This window comes from Heterodontus francisci, chromosome 36 (genome assembly GCF_036365525.1).
Source record: "Heterodontus francisci isolate sHetFra1 chromosome 36, sHetFra1.hap1, whole genome shotgun sequence".
Taxonomy (NCBI): domain Eukaryota; kingdom Metazoa; phylum Chordata; class Chondrichthyes; order Heterodontiformes; family Heterodontidae; genus Heterodontus; species Heterodontus francisci.
Genome location: NC_090406.1, coordinates 50,756,994 through 50,776,818, shown reverse-complemented (window position 1 = coordinate 50,776,818; position 19,825 = coordinate 50,756,994). Strand labels below are relative to the sequence as shown.

Below are 19,825 nucleotides of genomic sequence, written 5' to 3'. Positions count from 1 at the left end.
GAAGGGAGTTCCAGATATTTGACCCAGTGCCACTGAAGGAACGGCAATTAGAGTGTGTGGCTTGGTGGGGAACTTGCAAGTGATGGTGTTCACATGCATCTGTTGCCCTTGTCCTTCTGGGTGGTAAAGGTCACTGGTTTGGAAGGTGCTGTCTAAGGAGCCTTGATGCGTTGCTGCAGTGCATCTTGTAGATGGTACACACTGCTGCCACTGCGCATTGGTGATGGAGAGAGTGAATGTCTGTAGATGGGGTCCCAATTAAGGAGGCTGCTCTGTCCTGGATGGTGTCGAGCTTCTTGAGTGTTGTTGGAGCTGCACTGATCCAGGCAAGTGACTTGTGCCTTGTAGATGGTGGACAGACATTGGGAAGTCAGGTGGTGAGTTACTCGCTGCAGGACTCCTAGCCTCTGACCTGCTCTTGTAGCCACAGTAATTATATGGCTACTCCAGTTCAGTTTCTGGTCAATGGTAACCCCTAGGATGTTGATAGTGGGGGATTCAGCGATGGTAAAGACATTGAATGTCAAGGAGAGATGGTTAGATTCTCTCATTGGAGATGGTCATTGTCTGGCACTTGTGTGGCACGAATGTTACTTGCCACTTATCAGCCCAAGTCCATATATTGTCCAGGTTTTGATGCATTTCTATACGGACTGCTTCAGAATTTGAGGAGCTGCGAATGGTGCTGAACATTATGCAATCAGCAAACATCCCCATTTCTGACCTTATGATTGAAGCAGCTGACGATGGTTAGGTCGAGGATACTATCCTAAGGAACTCCTGCAATTATGTCCTGGAGCTGAGATGATTGACCTCCAACGACCACAATCATCTTCCTTTGTGCTAGGTATGACTCCAACCAGTGGATAGTTTTCCCCGATTCCCACTGTCTCCAGTTTTGCGCAAGCTCCTTGATGTCATACTCTGTCAAATACTGCCTTTCTGTCAAATACTGCCTTGACGTCAAGGGCTGTCACTCTCACCTCATGAGTTCAGCTCTTTTGTCCACATTTGAACCAAGGCTGTAATGAGGTCAGGAGCTAAGTGGCCCTGGCCAAACCCAAACTGAGTGGCACAGAGCAGATTATTACTGAGCAAGTGCCGCTTGATAGCGCTGTCGACGAAACCTTCCATCACTTTACTAATGATTGGGAGTTAGCGGTGCTAACCACTGCGCCACTGTGCAGCCACATTGGCAGGTAGATGCCAATGTTGTAGCTGTACTGGAACACCTTGGCTAGGGGCGCGGCCATTCTGGAGCACAGATCTTCAGTAATATTGCCGGAATAGAGTCAGGGCCCATAGCCTTTGCAGTATCCAGTGCCTTCAGTCGTTAGATATCACGCAGAATGAATCGAATTGGCTGAAGTGTGGCATCTGTGATGCTGGGGATGTCAGGGGGAGATCGAGCTGGATCATCAACTCGGCACTTCTGGCTGAAGATGGTTGTAAATGCTGCAGTCTTATCTTTTAGGTCATTAGTTATCGATACACCAATGATAAACTTCACAGCCTTGAAAATTTGTCTGAGTTTTCCCAAATTGGATCCCTTGCCCCCACTACTTAGTTTAAAACCCTCTCTATGCCCTTAGTTATGTGGCTCGTTAGAACACTGAAAATGAAAAAAAGTTGTCAAAGTTTGGGGGAAAAAAGTGATATCAGGAAGTGAAGTGGTGAAAATTTAGGATTTTATTTTCAATAGCTCAAGATATTCACAGTAAAGGAGGGCAAAGACGAGGTGGAGGGGGGGAAACCAAGAGATAGCAAATTAAATCTAGTCTGTGAAGGAGAGCATCGGTTGCCTTCTCAGCATGAAGCTGGATTCTTAGGAGGTACAGTGGGAAGTACCAAAAGAAAAGAAAGTTTCAGATAAGGCTGTTTTAGGGAACAAGCTTCCTGGAGTCCTTGTGGTCTTGAGGACTCCTATGGATGTTGTGTATTTAAGTTTCAACAAGAAGTCCCTAAGATTGGAAGGCATAGGACAGAAATAAGCCTCGGAGACGATTATACACTGATTAACCAGAGAAAGCAAATATCAATCGTGATTATAGTACAACTAGTGATCACTACTGGGGTACACAGGAACATAGGAGCTGGAGTAGGTCATTCAGCCTGTCGACCCTGTTCCGCCAATTAGATCATGGCTGATCATTTACCTCAACGCCTCTGCTGAACTATCCCCATATTCCTTGGGGTCACTGGTATGTGGAAATCTATCGATTTCTGTCTAGAACATGCTCAATGATCAAGCTTCCACAGCTCTGAGGGGAAGAGAATTCCAAAGATTCACCACCCTCTGACTAAAGAAATTCCTCCTCCTCAGTTTTAAATGGTCTACCCCTTATTCTGAGACTATGTCCCCTGGTTCTCGATGCACCAGCCAGGGGAAACATCCTATCTACATCCACCCTGACATGCGCTGTAAGAATTTTATAAGTTTAAGGATAGTACTGGGAAGAAGCGGGGTGAGGAACAAAAGGGGTGCGCCAGCCGTTAACACTAAATTAAGGGGCTAGTTTCAAATAAAAGGGAACAGACAAGTCAAATACAAAAGCAATGGGAATAGTTTGGAAGGTTGGTTGGATGAATGATCAGTGGCATTCAAGATGGACCAGTGCAAGACATCGACTAACGTGTACAATTTTAACGACTTTACTGCCATTGGAGCCAAAGACAATATAGATTTAGCTACGTCACAGTACAGGTGGAATGGACCATGTCGGAAACTAGATAGCATAGAAAGATTTGAAGGATAATTAAATAGATATTAACGATCCTGTAGAGACTCTACGTTCATAAATCCAAATACAATATTGGCTTTCCTGGGTCTCAGTGATGTCAGTGCTCTAGATACACACCTGTTGTGGTGCTGCGACTTGCTGTACCACAGCAGCCTGCACAGATGGCGGACCGGCAGCGGATGTCCGCAGGGTCACAGTCGATGCTGAGTCGGATGCACCCTCTGAACTCTGCATGCTAATTTCTATGAAAAGACAAACAATTCATTAGCTTGACAAATACTGCAGATGTTGTAACAGACAATACATGCAGTGGTGGCACAGAACTGCTGAGATCTGTGGTAAGCTATTGGACAGAGACTAATTCAGTGCAATAACAAAACATTAAATAGAGATTGTAGCTTTTATCATGATTTCAACTTCGATTTCGGTTTTACAGAAAATAAAATTTTATTTCAAAGCTTAATAAAATAACTTGATTTATACAGTGTCTTTCACAACCTCATAAAAGGACTTCACAGCCAATGAATAGTTTTTGAAATGTGGTCACTTTTGTAATGTGACTTGTAACGTAGAGCAACACACCAGCCAATTTGCACAAAAAGGTGACACATCAGAAATGAGAAAAATTATTGGATAAATCGGTTTTCTCACGTTGGTTGAGGGATAAATATTTGCCAGGACACAGCGGAGAACGCCAGTGCACTTACTCAAAATAGGGTCACTGTATTTGGAATACACTCCCTCAAGGCTGACACTCCATTACTGAGGTATGACATCCACGAGTTATAAACTCCAAAAAAACCTGCTAAAGCTGACATGACTCTGGAAACGTAGGAATTGCCAGATGAAAAAACCCAATGTTAATCAAGTTCACCTTCTACTGCCCTGATAGTCACATGATACAATAATGGAGTTGTTGACTCAGAAGAGCAACCTATCTCCTCCAATTAGTTTAATTAGTCGACAACAGACTCAGACATGTGGTGAGGAAAACCCCCAGTGGTGGAGCGCTTTGGAAGTGTGAAGCTTAGAGTGGTTGTGAAAGAGTGTTTTGTTAAGTTGCTTAAGTTAGGAATTTGGTGCAAAGGAGGAAACAAGGTGCTGCTTTTTATTTTTTTTCTCTCCCATGGCTGATAAGTTTTTTCTTTTATCTCTAAGCTGGGACACTAAATTACAATATTAGTAAAACTAGATAAACCAATAACTAAAAATAATTCAATTAGGAATTAATCAACTAAATCAAATATAAAAATAAGGTCAGGTAGACATGGCAGGGAAGGTGGTGTGTCATAACTGCAGCTTGTGGGAGTTTGTGGAGAGCACTGAAATCCCGCTCAATCTATCTGCGGCAAGTGTCTGCAGCTCAAGAAACCTTGGCTCAGAGTTGCTGAGCTGGAGCCCAAGCTACAGACATTGAGACATTGCGGGGCATCAGAGAGAGGGAGAGTTACCCAAACAGTTCCATCCAGGAGGCAGTCACACCCCTTAGGTTAAATAGAGCTCAAGTTGGTCAATGGTTAGGGACAAGAGGGTGTGACTGACAGTCAGACACCATCAGGATTCAGTTATGGAGGAGCATCAGCTCTTCACTTTGTCCAACAGGTACGAGGTATATATGCTCCCTTTGTGGATGTAAACAAGGACTGCAGGGTGGATGGGCAAACTGACCACAGCATCATGCTTAGTGCTAAGTGATCAGATGGGGAAGAATGTGTTAAGTGTGTCCAGGATAGTTTTCTGAAGCAGTATGTGGCTGGCCCTACTAGAGAAGGGGCTACACTCTACCTCCTCTTAGGAAATGAGGATGGGCAGGTGGTTGATGTGTCAGTGGGGGAGCACTTTGGGACCAGTGACCATAACTCTATTAGCTTCAAGATAGTTATGGAAAAGGATAGGACTCATCCTCAGGTTGAAATCCTAAATTGGGGGAAGGCTAATTTCGATGGCATCAGACAGGAACTCTCAAAAGTTGAATGGGAGAGGCTGTTTACAGGTAAAGGGACATCTGGCAAGTGGGAGGCTTTTAAAAGAGAGAGAGAGAGATGGGAAAAGTTCAGGGCCGGCATGTTCCTGTTAGATTGAAGGGCAAAGCTGGCAAGTTTAGGGAAGCTTGGTTGACGAGGGATATTGAGGGTCTGTTCAGGACAAAGAAGGAGGCATATGTCAGGCATAGGCAGCTGGGATCAAGCGAGTCCCTAGAGGTGTATAAGGGATGTAGGAGTACATTTAAGATAATTAGGAGGGCGAAAAGGGGCCATGAGATTCCCCTGGCAGATAGGATAAAGGAGAATCCTAAAAGATTCTACAGTATATTAAGAGTGAAAGGGTAGCTAGGGGGAGAGTAGGTCCCCTTAAGGATCAGTGTGGTAATCTATGTGTGGAGTCATGGGAAATGGGCGAGGTCTTAAATGAATACTTTTCGTCTGTATTTACCGTGGAGAAGATCACGGAAGTTAGTGAGTTCAAGGGAGGGAACAGCGATATCCTGGAACATATCAACATTACAAAGGAGGTGGTGTTGGAGGTTTTGAAGTGCATTCAGGTGGATAAATCCCCAGGGCCTGACCAGGTGTATCCTACGATGCTATGGGAAGCAAGGGAGGAGATTGCTGGGGCCCTGGTAGAGATTTTTGCATCATCGTTAGCCACGGCTGAGGTACCGGAAGACTGGAGGATAGCTAATGTTGTGCCTTTATTTAAGAAGGGCAGCAGGGATAAGCCAGGGAACTACAGGCCGGTGAGCCTTACATCAGTGGTGGGAAACTTATTGGAAGGGATTCTGAGACACGGGATTTATATGCATTTGGAAAGGCAAGGTCTGATCAGGGATAGTCAGCATGGCTTTGTGCATGGGAAATCATGTCTCACGAATTTGATTGAGTTTTTTGAGGAGGTGACCAAGAGGATTGACGAGGGCAGGGCAGTGGACGTTGTCTACATGGACATTAGCAAGGTCTTGGACAAGGTCCCGCACGGTAGGCTGGTCCAGAAAGTTCGAACACATGGGATCCAGGGTGAGCTAGCCAATTGAATAGAAAATTGGCTTGGTGATAGGAGGCAGAGGGTGGTAGTGGAGGGCTGTTTTTCAGATTGGAGGCCGGTGACCAGTGGTGTGTCGCAGGGTTCGGTGCTGGGCCCTCTGTTGTTTGTCATATATATTAATGACTTGGATAAGAATGTAGGGGGCATGATTAGTAAGTTTGCAGATGACACCAAAATTGGTGGTATAGTGGACAGTGAAGTAGGTTGTCTAAAGTTACAACAGGATATAGATCAAATGGGAAAGTGGGCAAGGGATTGGCAAATGGAGTTTAATGCAGACAAGGGCGGCACAGTGGTTAGCACCGCAGCCTCACAGCTCCAGGGACCCGGGTTCGATTCCGGGTACTGCCTGTGTGGAGTTTGCAAGTTCTCCCCGTGTCTGCGTGGGTTTTCTCCGGGTGCTCCGGTTTTCTCCCACAAGCCAAAAGACTTGCAGGTTGGTAGGTAAATTGGCCATTATAAATTGTCACTAGTATAGGTAGGTGGTAGGGAAATATAGGGACAGGTGGGGATGTTTGGTAGGAATATGGGATTAGTGTAGGATTAGTATAAATGGGTGGTTGATGTTCGGCACAGACTCGGTGGGCCGAAGGGCCTGTTTCAGTGCTGTATCTCTAATCTAAAGTGCGAAGTGATGCATTTTGGGAAGTTAAACCAGGGCAGGACATATACATTGAATGGCAGGGCCCTGGGACGTGTTGTTGAGCAGAGACACCTTGGGGTGCAAGTACATAGTTCCCTGAAAGTGGCAACACAGGCTGACAGGGCGGTGAAGGCGGTGTAAGGCATGCTTGCCTTCATCAGCCAAGGCATTGAGTACAAGAGTTGGGACGCCATGTTACAGTTGTATATAACGTTGGTTAGGCCGCATTTGGAATACTGTGTGCAGTTCTGGTCGCCGCACTACAGGAAAGAAGTGATTAAGCTAGAGAGGGTGCAGAAAAGATTCACAAGGATGTTGCCTGGTTTGGAGGGCTTCAGTAAAAAGAGAGAGATTGGATAGGCTGGGTCTGTTTTCCCTGAAGCGAAGGAGGCTGAGAGGGGGCATGATGGAGGTATATAAAATTATGAGGGGCATAGATTTAAGGTGAGAGGGAGGAGGTTTAAAGGGAATCACAGGGGTAAATTGTTCACACAAAGAATAGTGGGATTGAGCTGCCAGAGGAGGTGGTGGAGGCAGGAACAGTAGCAACATTTAAGAGGCACCTGGACAGGTACTTGAATGAGCAAGGCATAGAGGGATATGGAATTAATGCAGGCAGGTGGGATCAGTATAGATAGGCATTATGGTCGGCATGGACGCAGTGGGCCGAAGGGCCTGTTTGGTGACTATCATGGTGAGGATGCCATTCAAGTGGGGAGTGTGAAAAGCAATGCGGTAGTAATAGGGGAAGAGTATAGTCAAGGGGATAGACACAGTTCTCTGCAGTCTCAATCGGGAGTTCAGAAGGTTGTATTGCCTGCCCAATACCAGAGTTAAAGACATCTCCTCGCAGCTACAGAAGAACTTGGAATGGGGCATTGAGACAGGGCAGGAGTGAATCCAATTGTCATGGTCCACGTAGGAACCAACAACATAGGTAGAACTAGGAATGATGTGCGACTGCCGTTGTTTGAGGAGCTAGGGTCCAAATTAAAATGCAGAACCTCAAAGTAATACATTTCTGGATTTTTACCTCAGCTACACATCAACTGGCTGAAGGACTGGTTTGGGAGGCAGGGGCTTTGCTTCATGGGCCACTGCCACCAGCAGTGGGAAAAGAGATAGTATTGTTTGGGTGGAACGGACTCCACTTAAACCATGTCCTGGAAAGCAAATTACTAGGACAGTAGACAGTGCTTTAACCTAAAAGAGTAAATTCAAAAGCAGCAAAGGAAACGTCAGGGCTCTAGGGCAGAGCAGCATTTTGGGTAAAAATAAGCAGAATGGGTAGCGAAAGTAAGAAAGGTAATCGGGCATTAGTGACTACGGTGATGTTAGGGAAAATACGAAAAAAAGTCAAAGCTAAAGGCACCGTTTCTAAATACGTGAAGCTTCTGCAACAAGTTAGATGAATTAATCGCAGATAGAAATTAATAGGTTTGATCTAATGACAATTATGGGAGATGTGGTTGCAAAGCGAATAAAGGTTGGGAACTAAACATTCCAGGATTTTTAACCTTTAGAAGAGATGGGCAACATTGAAAAGGAGGAAGGGTAGACCTGATAATGAAGAATGGGATAAAGAGAGTAAAAAGGATCTCTGCTCAGAAAATCAAGATGCAGTATCAGTTTGCGTGGAGCTAAGAAACATTGGTGGGACTTGTTTATAGGCCCCCTAACAGTAGTTGTAGCATAGGGCAGAGTATTAATTAGGAAGTTAGAGATGCATGTAGTAAGGGTAGTACAGTAATCATGGGACTTTAATCTGCATATGGACTGCACAAACCAAATTTGTACTAATAGCATGGAAATGAGTTTTAGATTAGATTAGATTAGAGATACAGCACTGAAACAGGCCCTTCGGCCCACCGAGTCTGTGCCGACCATCAACCACCCATTTATCCTACACTAATTCCAAATTCCTACCACATCCCCACCCGTCCCTATATTTCCCTACCACCTACCTGTACTAGGGGCAATTGCTAATGGCCAATTTACCTATCAACCTGCAAGTCTTTGGCATGTGGGAGGAAACCGGAGCACCCGGAGAAAACCCACGCAGACACGGAGAACTTGCAAACTCCACACAAGCAGTACCCAGAATTGAACCCGGGTTGCTGGAGCTGTGAGGCTGCGGTGCCAACCACTGCGCCACTGTGCCGCAGTGAGTTTGAAAGTTATTTAAGTCCAAAACTAGGGTCTTAAACCTAAAAGACAACTACACGGATATGAGGGGCGAGTTGGCGAAGGTAGATTGAGAAATTACATTGCAAGATTTAATGGTAGACAAGCAACAGCTAAGATAGTATCAGATCAAAGCTGACAATGCCTAAGAGTAGTAAGCCTCAACTAAGGAAGGATATACTTGTCCCAGAGGGAGTGCAACAAAGGTTCACTATACTAGTTGCTGGGATGAGGGGAGAGTGTAGACTGGGCATATATTCCCTGGAAGTAAGATGAGTGAGATGATCTAATTTAAACATATAAAATTCTTAACGGGTTTGACAGGGTAGGTGTTGACATGATGTTTCCCCTGGCAGGGGTCATTCCAGTCTCAGAATAGGGGTCAGTCATTTAGGACTGGGAGAAGGAGCAATTTTTTCACTCATAGGGTTATTACTCTTTAGAATACTTCACCCTGGAGAGCCATGGATCCTCAGTACATTCAAGACAGATGTCAATAGATCTTTGGGGACGAACAGAATTAACAGATATGGGGATAGGCCAGGCTCGAAGGGCTAAATGATCTACTCCTGATCCTATTATGTTCTTAACTGGAGGTCCAAAGTCACTTGTTCCTCCTCAGCCTGCTACACTGGCGTCATGCCTGAAATTACTTATATACTGTACTCTAAAATTTTATTTTCTGAAACTCTAATTTGTATTTGAATGAATCAATACTATCTGTTGCCATCAGCTCTCGAGGGAATCCATTCTATAGATTGACAACAAGCTTACTGAAATGTTGTTTCCGCAGATTAGTTTTGAATTTGGCTGCATTTGCTGACAACACAATCACTAGGTGGAGCAGGCCCTTCAACTGGAACGTCAGCATTTGCAATGAATCTTGGCAGTTGCCAGGATTCAAGATGACGCTGCTCAATTTATCACAGGAAATGCTAGATCGTTCTAGCAAACTAACCTTCCATTAAGTTGGATGGAAGCCCAGTGATATATTAGTATATCGTTGTAATATAAAGTCTTTGGGCCTCCTTATCTCGAGAGACAATGGATACGCGCCTGGAGGTGGTCAGTGGTTTGTGAAGCAGCGCCTGGAGTGGCTATAAAGGCCAATTCTGGAGTGACAGGCTCTTCCACAGGTGCTGCAGAGAAATTTGTTTGTTGGGGCTGTTGCACAGTTGGCTCTCCCCTTGCGCCTCTGTCTTTTTTCCTGCCAACTACTAAGTCTCTTCGACTCGCACAGTGTGGCTTTCGTGCAGAGAGATCGACTATTGATCGTTGTAATATATTAACTGTAATAGTCATCCATTTAATATTCCAGTAATCCTATTAAAATACAAAAAGCATTTTATGATTGAATTTCTGTTGAAAGATAGTGAACTGGCACCCCGATCGATGGAAAAGAAAATCGGGCAGTGTATAAAACATGCTGCCAATTTGTTATCGTGATTGGTTTATATGACTGACCAGAACTGATTTCACCTGAACGCAGCTACTAGCTCCCGCCCCATTGGCCATTCTCCCCCCTCAGCAACTCGCTTTCTCCCCCACCGGCCGCTTCCCCCCCTCAACTGCTCGCCCCACCCCCCCCGGCTGATTGCTCCTTGCTTCGCGCCACCCAGCTCGCCGGCCGCTCGCTCCCCACAACTGCTAGTTATCAGCTGCGCCGCTTCCCTCCTCTCAGCCACTCGCTCTCACGTTTCATCAGTCACCAGGCGTTGCCTGAAGCAGCAAGTCGGGCCACAAGGGGTGATGGGCAACGTGGGAGCGAGTGGCCGAGAGAAGAGAGGTGGTGCAGCCTGGAGCTGGTGGCTGGGGGGGGTGGGGGGTGACCGACCGAGAGAAGGGAAGCAGCACGGCCTGCAGCTGGTTTGGGGGGTGGTGGAGTGAGGAGGAGCAAGGATTGACCGACCGAAAGGAGGGAAGGGGTGCAGCCTGGAGCTAGCAGCTGGAGCATGGTTTGGGGGTGGGGAAGAAGGAGGAGAAGAGAGGGGTGGAGGGGGGGTAGGGAAGTGGTCAGCAAGCGGGTGGCATGCGCCACTTAGTCCTGGCAAGATGCAGCTGCACATGTGCGCAGCTTGGGGCACACTGATGATATCAGCAGGCAGCTGTGTTGTCAGGAATCACTGTTTGAATTTACCCACCACCCCACCAAACAAGAGCAGATTGTGCTCCCTGGCTCTATTATGATAATTCAGACAGCCCTGAATAAATCAGAGCCTGCACTACAAGTCCAATGGGACGTAGGCAGGTGATGACCTATCTAGGAGGAGTAACCAACTTTTGATCAGTTTTATTGCATGAAAAAAATCCAAGTACATGAAAGAATGAAATACATAATAGTCCAATTTGCAGCTACAGGGAGTTCTGAAATTACTGAAAGCGGATGAGTGCTGCAGGGGCAAGATTGATTTCCTGTGAGGATCTGGGGCACCATTTTGTGGTCTATCAAAATTCTACTTTCAACACGAAAAATAATTTGTCCAGGAAGGGTTAGATATTCTGAACATGAAATAAAACTTGTATGAACTTAATCACTATCATCTATTAACATAGCCAAGAAATGTGAAACAAATGCAAGAAGTAACTACCAGCATTGTCCAGCCTTTGTTGCACTTTGACCTTGTGAAAGGATTCCGCTTTCTCGATTAGAAACAAAAATTAAAACAAAGTCATTACAGAACACAAGGATGCAGTGCACCCAGAAGTGGTTTTCAGGTTCAAAAAAACAGCTGAAATCTGTGCACACTCTCACACCCACCAGATTGCTTCCAGTGTGGAGGCAGCAATGATCTAATCAACGCCACTTCTCAACTTTCTTCAGATCCTTTCCCCAGTTACTCCATAGTGACAAAGGGCCCTCAACCATGCACACACAAACAAGACCAGAAACAGGTATGTTAGAGAACACAATCAGGCACTGCGACTCTCACAAAGCAACAATCAGCATCGTGCATCACAGTAGAATACTAGTAAAATCCTAAATGAGAGTCTCAGTGCAGTAGAAGTGATGAACTTCTACTTACTTTTATACAAATAACACTTGTTCCAAACTTTGGCAATTCATACATGCGGTGATAGGAATGCTCAATAAAATCAGTTAATACTTTCACACTGGAAAGCATTCACATGTCAAAAACTAGTTACAACTAGTCCTGAAGAAAAATTCACCTTCATTCAAGGCAAGAGCCAGAAAGTTCCTATGAGGAAAATATAAAGATTTTAGAAGTTGGATTTAGCAGCTTCATTGATCTATAACTTCTTTAGAGGGCAAAATTTGAAGACATGTAAATTCCATAATCAGGAACTATCAGCTCATCTTAACACTTTTCTGCCTCAAGCTTCTGTGTGACCAACATCGAGAGACAAAGTTGGTCCCAGCAGCTTTCAGTCCTCCTTCCAACTAAGCCTCCAGCTGCATCTTCCAAATATCTAGTTCTTGTTGATGATCTTCAATCTCAGTGAAAAAGGCTGATTTTGTCAACTACTTGCAAGCTGAGACATGGATGCACAAACTGACAAGTCAGCTTTTTAAGCTAATGGCTGGAGTGGATTACAAGCTGCTTTTTGGAGGGTAGTTAAAGAGTATGCAAACGTGAACCCACATTCTTCTTTGGCCTCCTTGTCTCAAGAGACAATGGGTATGCGCCTGGAGGTGGTCAGTGGTTTGTGAAGCAGTGCCTGGAGTGGCTATAAAGGCCAATTCTAGAGTGACAGACTCTTCCACAGGTGCTGCAGGTAAAATTGGTCGTCAGGGCTGTTTCACAGTTGGCCCCGCCTTTATGGTTGCCCACCAGCTCTGGCGATCGCTGGCAACGGACTCCCATGACTAGTGATCAACGGCACTGGACTTCATGTCCCGTTTGCAGACGTCTTTAAAGCAGAGACGTGGACGGCCAGTGGGTCTGATACCAGTGACGAGTTCGCTGTACAATGTGTCCTTGGGGATCCTGCCATCCTTCATGCAGCTCACATGGCCAAGCCATCTCAAGCGCCGCTGACACAATAGTGTGTACAAGCTGGGGATGTTGGCCGCCTCGAGGACTTCTCTGTTGGAGATACGGTCCTGCCACCTGATGCCAAGGATTATCCGGAAGCAGCGAAGATGGAATGCGTTGAGCCGTCGCTCTTGGCTGACATACGTTGTCCAGGCCTTGCTGCCGTAGAGCAAGGTACTGAGGACACAGGCTTGATACATTCAGACTTTTGTGTTCCGTGTCAGTGCGCCGTTTTCCTACACTCTCTTGGCCAGTCTGGACATAGCAGTGGAAGCCTTTCCCATGCGCTTGTTGATTTCTGCATCGAGAGACAGGTTACTGGTGATAGTTGAGCCTAGTTAGGTGAATTCTTGAACCACTTCCAGAGCATGGTCGCCAATATTGATGGATGGAGCATTTCTGATGTCCTGTCCCATGATGTTCGTTTTCTTGAGGCTGAATGTAAGGCCAAATTCGCTGCAGGCAGCCGCAATCATGTCGATGAGTCTCTGCAGACACTCTTGTGAGAGGTTAATGCAGCATCGTCAGCAAAGAGGAGTTCCCTGATGAGGACTTGCTGTACTTTGGTCTTTGCTCTTAGACGGGCAAGGTTGAACAACCTGCCACCTGATCTTGTGTACAGGAAAATTCCTTCTTCTCAAGACTTGAACGCGCGAGAGCAGCAGGGAGAGGAAGATCCCAAAGAGTGTAGGTGTGAGAACACAGCCCTGTTTCATGCCACTCAGGATAGGAAAGGGGTCTGATGAGGTGCCACTATGCTGAATTATTCCATGACAATATGAAAAGCACGAGGTGATGATACTTAGTAGCTTTGGTGGACATCCGATCTTTTCTAGTAGTCTGAAGAGACCACGTCTGCTGATGAGGTCAAAGGCTTTGGTGAGATCAATGAAAGCAACGTAGACGGGCATCTGTTCTTCACGGCATTTCTCCTGTGTCTGACGAATGGAGAACAGCATGCCAATGGTGGATCTTTGCTCAAAAGCCACACTGTGCCTCAGGGTAGACATGCTCAGCCAGCTTCTGGAGCCTGTTTAAAGTGACTCAAGTGAAGACTTTCCCCACTATGCTGAGCAGGGAGATTCCACAGTAGTTGTTGCAGTCACCGCGGTCACCTTTGTTCTTATAGAGGATGATGATATCGGCATCGCGCATGTCCTGTGGTACTGCTCCCTCTTCCCAGCACAGGCAAAGCGGTTCGTGCAGTGCTGAAACTATAGCAGGCTTGGCACTCTTGATTATTTCAGGGGTAATGGCATCCTTCCCAGGGGCTTTTCCACTGGCTAGAGAATCAATGGCATCACTGAGTTGCAATTTTGTTGGCTGTACATCCAGCTCATCCATGACTGGCAGTGACTGGGCTGCATTGAGGGCGGTCTCAGTGACATTTTCCCGGAGTACAGTTCCAGGTAGTGCTCAACCCAGCAGTCCATTTGCTTGTGTTGGTCAGTGATTGTGTCCCTTGATTTAGATTTGAGGGGGTCAATCTTATTGATGGTTGGCCCAAAAGCTTTCTTAATGCCATCAAACATTCCTCTGATGTTTCTGGTGTCAGAGGCCAGCTGAATATGACTGCATAGGTGTTGCCAGTAGTCATTTGCACAGCGCCTGGCGGTTCTTTGTGCAGCGCTTCTGGCTGCTTTAAGTGCTACGGATGTTAACTCGCTGGGGGCTTCCTTGTAGTTCAGTGCAATGCGCTTAGCAGCTATGATAGGTTCCAGCTCTTCAAAGTGAGATTGAAACCAGTCTGCATTCTGCTTCACACGTTTGCCATAGGTGGTCATTGCTGAGTCATAGATGGCGTCTCTGATGTGGGCCCACTTGATCTCCGCATCCCCTGTGGGAGTGTTTTGAAGGGCTTTTTCCATGTGAATATAGAAACCGATATAACAGCTGTGGATAAGAAATTCTGCTAGTGTTGATGCGTGGGTGGCCCTTCTGCTTGGAGCGGTGCAGCTTCTTTGGTTTGAGTCTAACCTTGCTGCACACCAGGGAGTGGTCGGTGTCGCAGTCCGCACTGCGGAAGCTGCGTGTGATTTGAACGCTGTTTAAAGAGGCTCGCCTTGTGACGATGAGGTCCAGCTGGTGCCAACGACGTGATCTTGTGTGCCTCCAAGAAACCTGACGACAGGGTTTAGTGTGAAAGAACGAGTTGGTGATGCAGAGGTTATGATAGGTACACAACTCAAGCAGTCTCTGTCCATTCTCATTCATCCTTCCAAAGCCATAGCGCCCAAGGCAGGAGGGTCATGAGTCATGGTCAGCCCCAACCCTGGCATTAAAACCTCCCAGCAGGAACAGGTGTTCGGTATTGGGGATATTATTAATGATATTATAGAGTTCCTCATAGAATTGGTCTTTAGCTTCAGGTGGGGAGCAGAGTGTTGGAGCATAGATGCTGAGTAGGTGTACTAGACCAGAGGCCGTGAGCAGTCGGATGGACAATATGTGTTCGGAGCCATTTGAGGGTGGCTCTATCATGCTGAGCAAAGAGTTTCTGATGGCAAAGCCCACTCCATGCTGTCAAGGTTCTTCAGGATCCCTACCCTGCCAGAAGGAGGTGTAGTCGCTCTCAGATTCGCTTGCAGGGAGGCGCGTCTCCTTAAGTGCTGCAACATCCACATAGAGTCTGCTGAGCTCGTTGCTAATGATGGCGGTCTTCCGAGAATCGTTGATTTGTGCAGTTCTTCCGACAAGCCAGGACACATAGTTCTGACGTTCCAGCTTGTAAAACGAAGGGCTGGTACCTTCATTCCTTTCTTTGTTGTGCTGTTTGGTGCGGTGTTACAGTCCACTTGTCAGGCAATGACCCGGAGCTCCAAGCACCCATTGAAGCAGGTGGACTGTGGCAGGACAGAACCTTACTGACCGGGGGCTGCTCAGTTTGAGGCAGGCAGTAGCTGTCCAGTGAGATGCGATGACCTCTCCCACTGACAAAGGCAACCCGTGGCACCCAATCTCTACACCAATTGAGCTGGACTTATAACCTGTAACTGCTGCCTATGGAGGCAGCTATGGAGTGACCTCTTCGTGGCGCATGCCTGGGCGGATGTATGGAGGTTGTGAGTTGCCCAAGCATCAAAACCCCCCTCTCAGCCTTCATGGTGGGGTCCAAAGGAGTGCAGAGCACGACGTTTTGCACCAGTATGGCTGCAGGAACTCCCGGAAACATGCCAAAGGTGACATGACCGCCTTCGGGGTTCCGCTCCACATTTTGTTAGGGTTTACTCAACTACACAAATACAAGTTTGCACACTGTGTAATTTCAGGATGCAGTTCAGTATTTAGGCACAGTAGATTTTCCAATAGCTTGTTAAGACTGTTCAAGCCCAGGAGCATTGCAGGTGATGCTGACAAAGAGATGGTTCGTTAACTCCGGCTGCTTGTACAAACCTCCAGGGTCTTTCTGTAGAGATCACTTGTTTTGCTAAACTTAGCTCAAAGAGTTGAAGAGTTTATAACATGATCAATCACTGGTAACAACTCCACCTCCAAGACAACATGGAACACAGCAGAGGTGCCTAGCAATGCTACAGAAGTAGCCCAGATTGCTGCTGACATCACCTTTGAACAAAACCATGGAATTCATAACCTGGTCACTGGAAGCCTGAAAGAAACTGACGTTTCTTATCCAAGCATCTCCAGAGATTATGACTGCTCCCAGTCATTGTATCACTACAGGAGGAACTTCAAATTACTGCTAACTGGAGAAGATGGAACATCCAGAAAGTCTGAAAAGGTTAATGCACACAGGGGCAAATGAAGACGGCAATGTCATCGTTTAAAGCAACCAAAGTGGAATTCCACGAATAGCAATGATGTTCAAAATTATCCTTACTTTTAAGTCAATTTTAATTCAGTTCCAACTTCTGCCACCTAAAGTGATGTCCACCCTTGCAATAGTACTACAGACTGCAATGTAATATACAAGCAACTGTCGATGAACTCATTGATTGCTATCGATGCTGAGTCCACCCGACATTCTGCTCAGTAGAAATCTGCCAGCATCACATCTCACTTCTCTCTCCATCCAGAAACAGATTCTCTTTTCCCTTCTTTTTATTGGTTAACTCCTTTGCTGAGGCACGCAAAAACAGACAAGTTCCCAGAAGGCTAGGCTATGAAGTATACCTAAAGCACTCAAGACAAGACCTGCCAGTCACAGGACCAGTTATATAGGTTCTGTGGGAGCTTCCCTACAATAGGGCTGGCAGAGGACAGGTTGAAATCCAAGCTGTACAGCTGAATACCTACTCAAAGAGTACAAAGAAAAGAAAATTACAGCACAGGAACAGGCCCTTCGGCCCTCCAAGCCTGCGCCGATCCAGATCCTCTATCTGAACAAAAGAAGAAAATTACAGCACAGGAACAGTTCCTCAATGCCGAGGAACAGTTCCTCAATGCCGAGGAACAGTTCCTCAATGCCGAGGAACATCCAGAGGATGGCATTCCAACAAGCAAATGTTTGAAATGTGGTAGGTCAGTATACTCATCTCTGGTAATCCAGTTTAGATGGGTGGAAGTGATCTGGTGACAGGCAATAGGTTTTTTTTTTATATAATGAGAAGAATTAATCTGTCAATGAACATACAATGTGGACTGTCATAGGACTGTCATAGAGCCAGACTCTGTTCTCATCCATTGACATTTTCAGGACAAGCCACCAGAAATAATAATGTTCACTGATCTGCCCTTTCCCAGTGCCTGCTACACCAGTGAGTAGTGACTAATAACATCTCAGTTCACTCAGTGCAGTCTGGCAAGAGAACCTGGAACCTCCTGATCTGCACTGAAATGGGTGGCACCATTACCCAGCAAGCCATCAATTGAAGCATGGTTTGTGTTCAGGCTAGTCACATCCATGACATGATTTTAAAAAGCAGCAAGATCTTAGACTCCTGCGATGAGTCAAAAGTAGGTTAAAAAAAAGCACTCCCTTAATGAAATAAAATTCGGTTTTTTTAAAATTCATTCAAGAGATGTGGGTGTTGTTTGCTAGGCCAGCATTTATTGCCCATCCCTAACTGCCCTCGAGGTGGTGGTGGCGAGCTGCCTTTTTGAACCACTGCAGTCCATGTGGGGTAGGTACATTCTCAGTGCTGTTAGGAAGGGAGTTCCAGGATCTTGACCTCGCGACAGTGAAGGAACAGCGATAGAGTTCCAAGTCAGGATGGTGTGTGGCTTGGAGAGGAACTTGCATGGTGGTGTTCCCATGCATCCGATGCTCTAGCCCTTCTAGGTGGTAGAGGTCGCGGTTTTGGAAGGTGCTGTCTAAGGAGCCTTGGTGCATTGCTGCAGTGCATCTTGCAGATGGTACACGCTGCTGCCACTGTGCATCGGTGGTGGAGGGAGTGAATGTTTGTGGATGGGGTGCCAATCAAGCAGGCTGCTTTGTCCTGGATGGTACAAAAACAAGAAATGCTGGATTCACTCAGCAGGTCTGGCAGCATCTGTGGAAAGAGAAGCAGAGTTAACGTTTCGGGTCAGTGACCCTTCTTCGGACCCTTCCGAAGAAGGGTCACTGACCCGAAACGTTAACTCTGCTTCTCTTTCCACAGATGCTGCCAGACCTGCTGAGTGAATCCAGCATTTCTTGTTTTTGTTTCAGATTTCCAGCATCCGCAGTATTTTGCTTTTATTGTCCTGGATGGTGTTGAGCTTCTTGAATGTTTTTGGAGCTGCACCCATCCAGGCAAGTGGAGAGTATTCCATCACACTCCTGACTTGTGCCTTGTAGATGGTGGACAGGCTTTGGGGAGTCAGGAGGTGAGTTAGTCACCGCAGGATTCCTAGCCTCTGACCTGCTCTTGTCGCCATGGTATTTTTATGGCGACTCCAGTTCGGTTTCTGGTCAATGGTAACCCCCAGGGTGTTGATTGTGGGGGATTCCATGATAGTAATGCCAAAGAATGCCAAGGGTAGATGGCTAGAATCCCTCCTGTAGGAGATGCTCATTTCCAAGCATTTGTGTGGCATGAATGTTACTTGCCACTTATCAGCCCAAGGCTGAACGCTGTCCAGGACTTGCTGCATGCTGGCACAGACTGCTTCAGTATCTGAAGAGTTATGAATGAAACTGAAAACTGTAATCATTAGCAAACATCCCCACTTCTGGCTTTATGATTGACTGAAGGTCACTGAGGAACTCCTAGAGTTGAGATGATTGACCTCCAACAACCACTACCATCTTCCTTTGTACTAGGTACGACTCCAACCAGCGGAGTTTTCCCCAATTCCCATTGACTCCAGTTTTGCTAGGGTACCTTGATGCCATACTCGATCAAATGCTGCCTTGATGTCAACAGCAGTCACTCTCACCTCATGAGTTCAGCTCTTTTGATTCCCCCCCCACCCACAACAGACCCATTTCTGCCAACCTCAATTCCTCCTTTGCATTGCACACTATCCACTGGGGAGACTGGTTACCATGAGTGAGACACAGCGAACGAGCAATGTGAAGCAAAGCTGGCTGTGTTAATGATGGGTGTCAATAAAGGATAAGATAGGAGTAAGTGCCCTTTTGTGAACTGGGATGAAGCAAGATCAGTTTTGTAATGCAAGTGATGCTATAGATGTTTAATATTTTGATCCAGTTCCAGATAAACTGCACCAAAACATCAAATAACAGCCTTGGACTCAGAAGTCTGGTGCTTATTTACCAGGAGTTAAGTATTTGGTACAATGGGCACCGTTATTTGGTTGATGAATACTTATAAACTGTACCTTGCCACATATTCTAATGGGGGTTACCCTCACACATCCATCACTGACAAGTGTAACAAACACCATTTAATCACAGAAAAACACATACAGATGTTCAATTAAAATCAAGCCAAAGTCGCTGGCTATATTTGCACTAGCTCACATTGTTTGCTAAATCATAGCAGTTGCTATGGGAGACCTAGTCCACTCCCGTTTCCAGGAGCTAGTTGCCAGGCAACTCAATGAATACTCTGAAAATCAAACAATGCTATACCCTAAATCCTGCCTCTACTCCAACCAAATATCTATTAATATTACACCAATTATGCCAAATGTACTTGCGATTTCTTGATTCTTGCTCACTTTAACTGAAAAAAAAAGCTTCCAATCTCGCTACAAAAATTAAGCTGAGCATTTTTAGAACAACTTATCCTAAAAATTCAGATGTGCAAGTCGCAAACATACTCAATGTAAGGAAGCACGACTCCAAAATCAATTTGATCTATATGTTTTGTTAA

General features: G+C 46.0%; 1 protein-coding gene across 5 annotated transcripts in view; it reads right to left on the bottom strand.

Annotated features, from left to right (window-relative positions):
• Positions 1 to 19,825, bottom strand: part of LOC137351813 (DNA-binding protein RFX2-like) — a 149,316-nt gene that overhangs the window by 111,204 nt on the left and 18,287 nt on the right. For 4 of the 5 annotated variants that reach the window (XM_068016671.1, XM_068016668.1, XM_068016669.1 and 1 more), the window contains exon 2: positions 2,859 to 2,983. In XM_068016671.1, coding sequence (XP_067872772.1) covers positions 2,859 to 2,975 — 117 coding nt within the window. In that variant the 5' untranslated portion in view covers positions 2,976 to 2,983. Of the gene's footprint in view, positions 1 to 2,858; positions 2,984 to 9,568; positions 9,633 to 19,825 lie in introns of those variants that run through there. The other variant, XM_068016670.1, reaches the window with a different exon arrangement.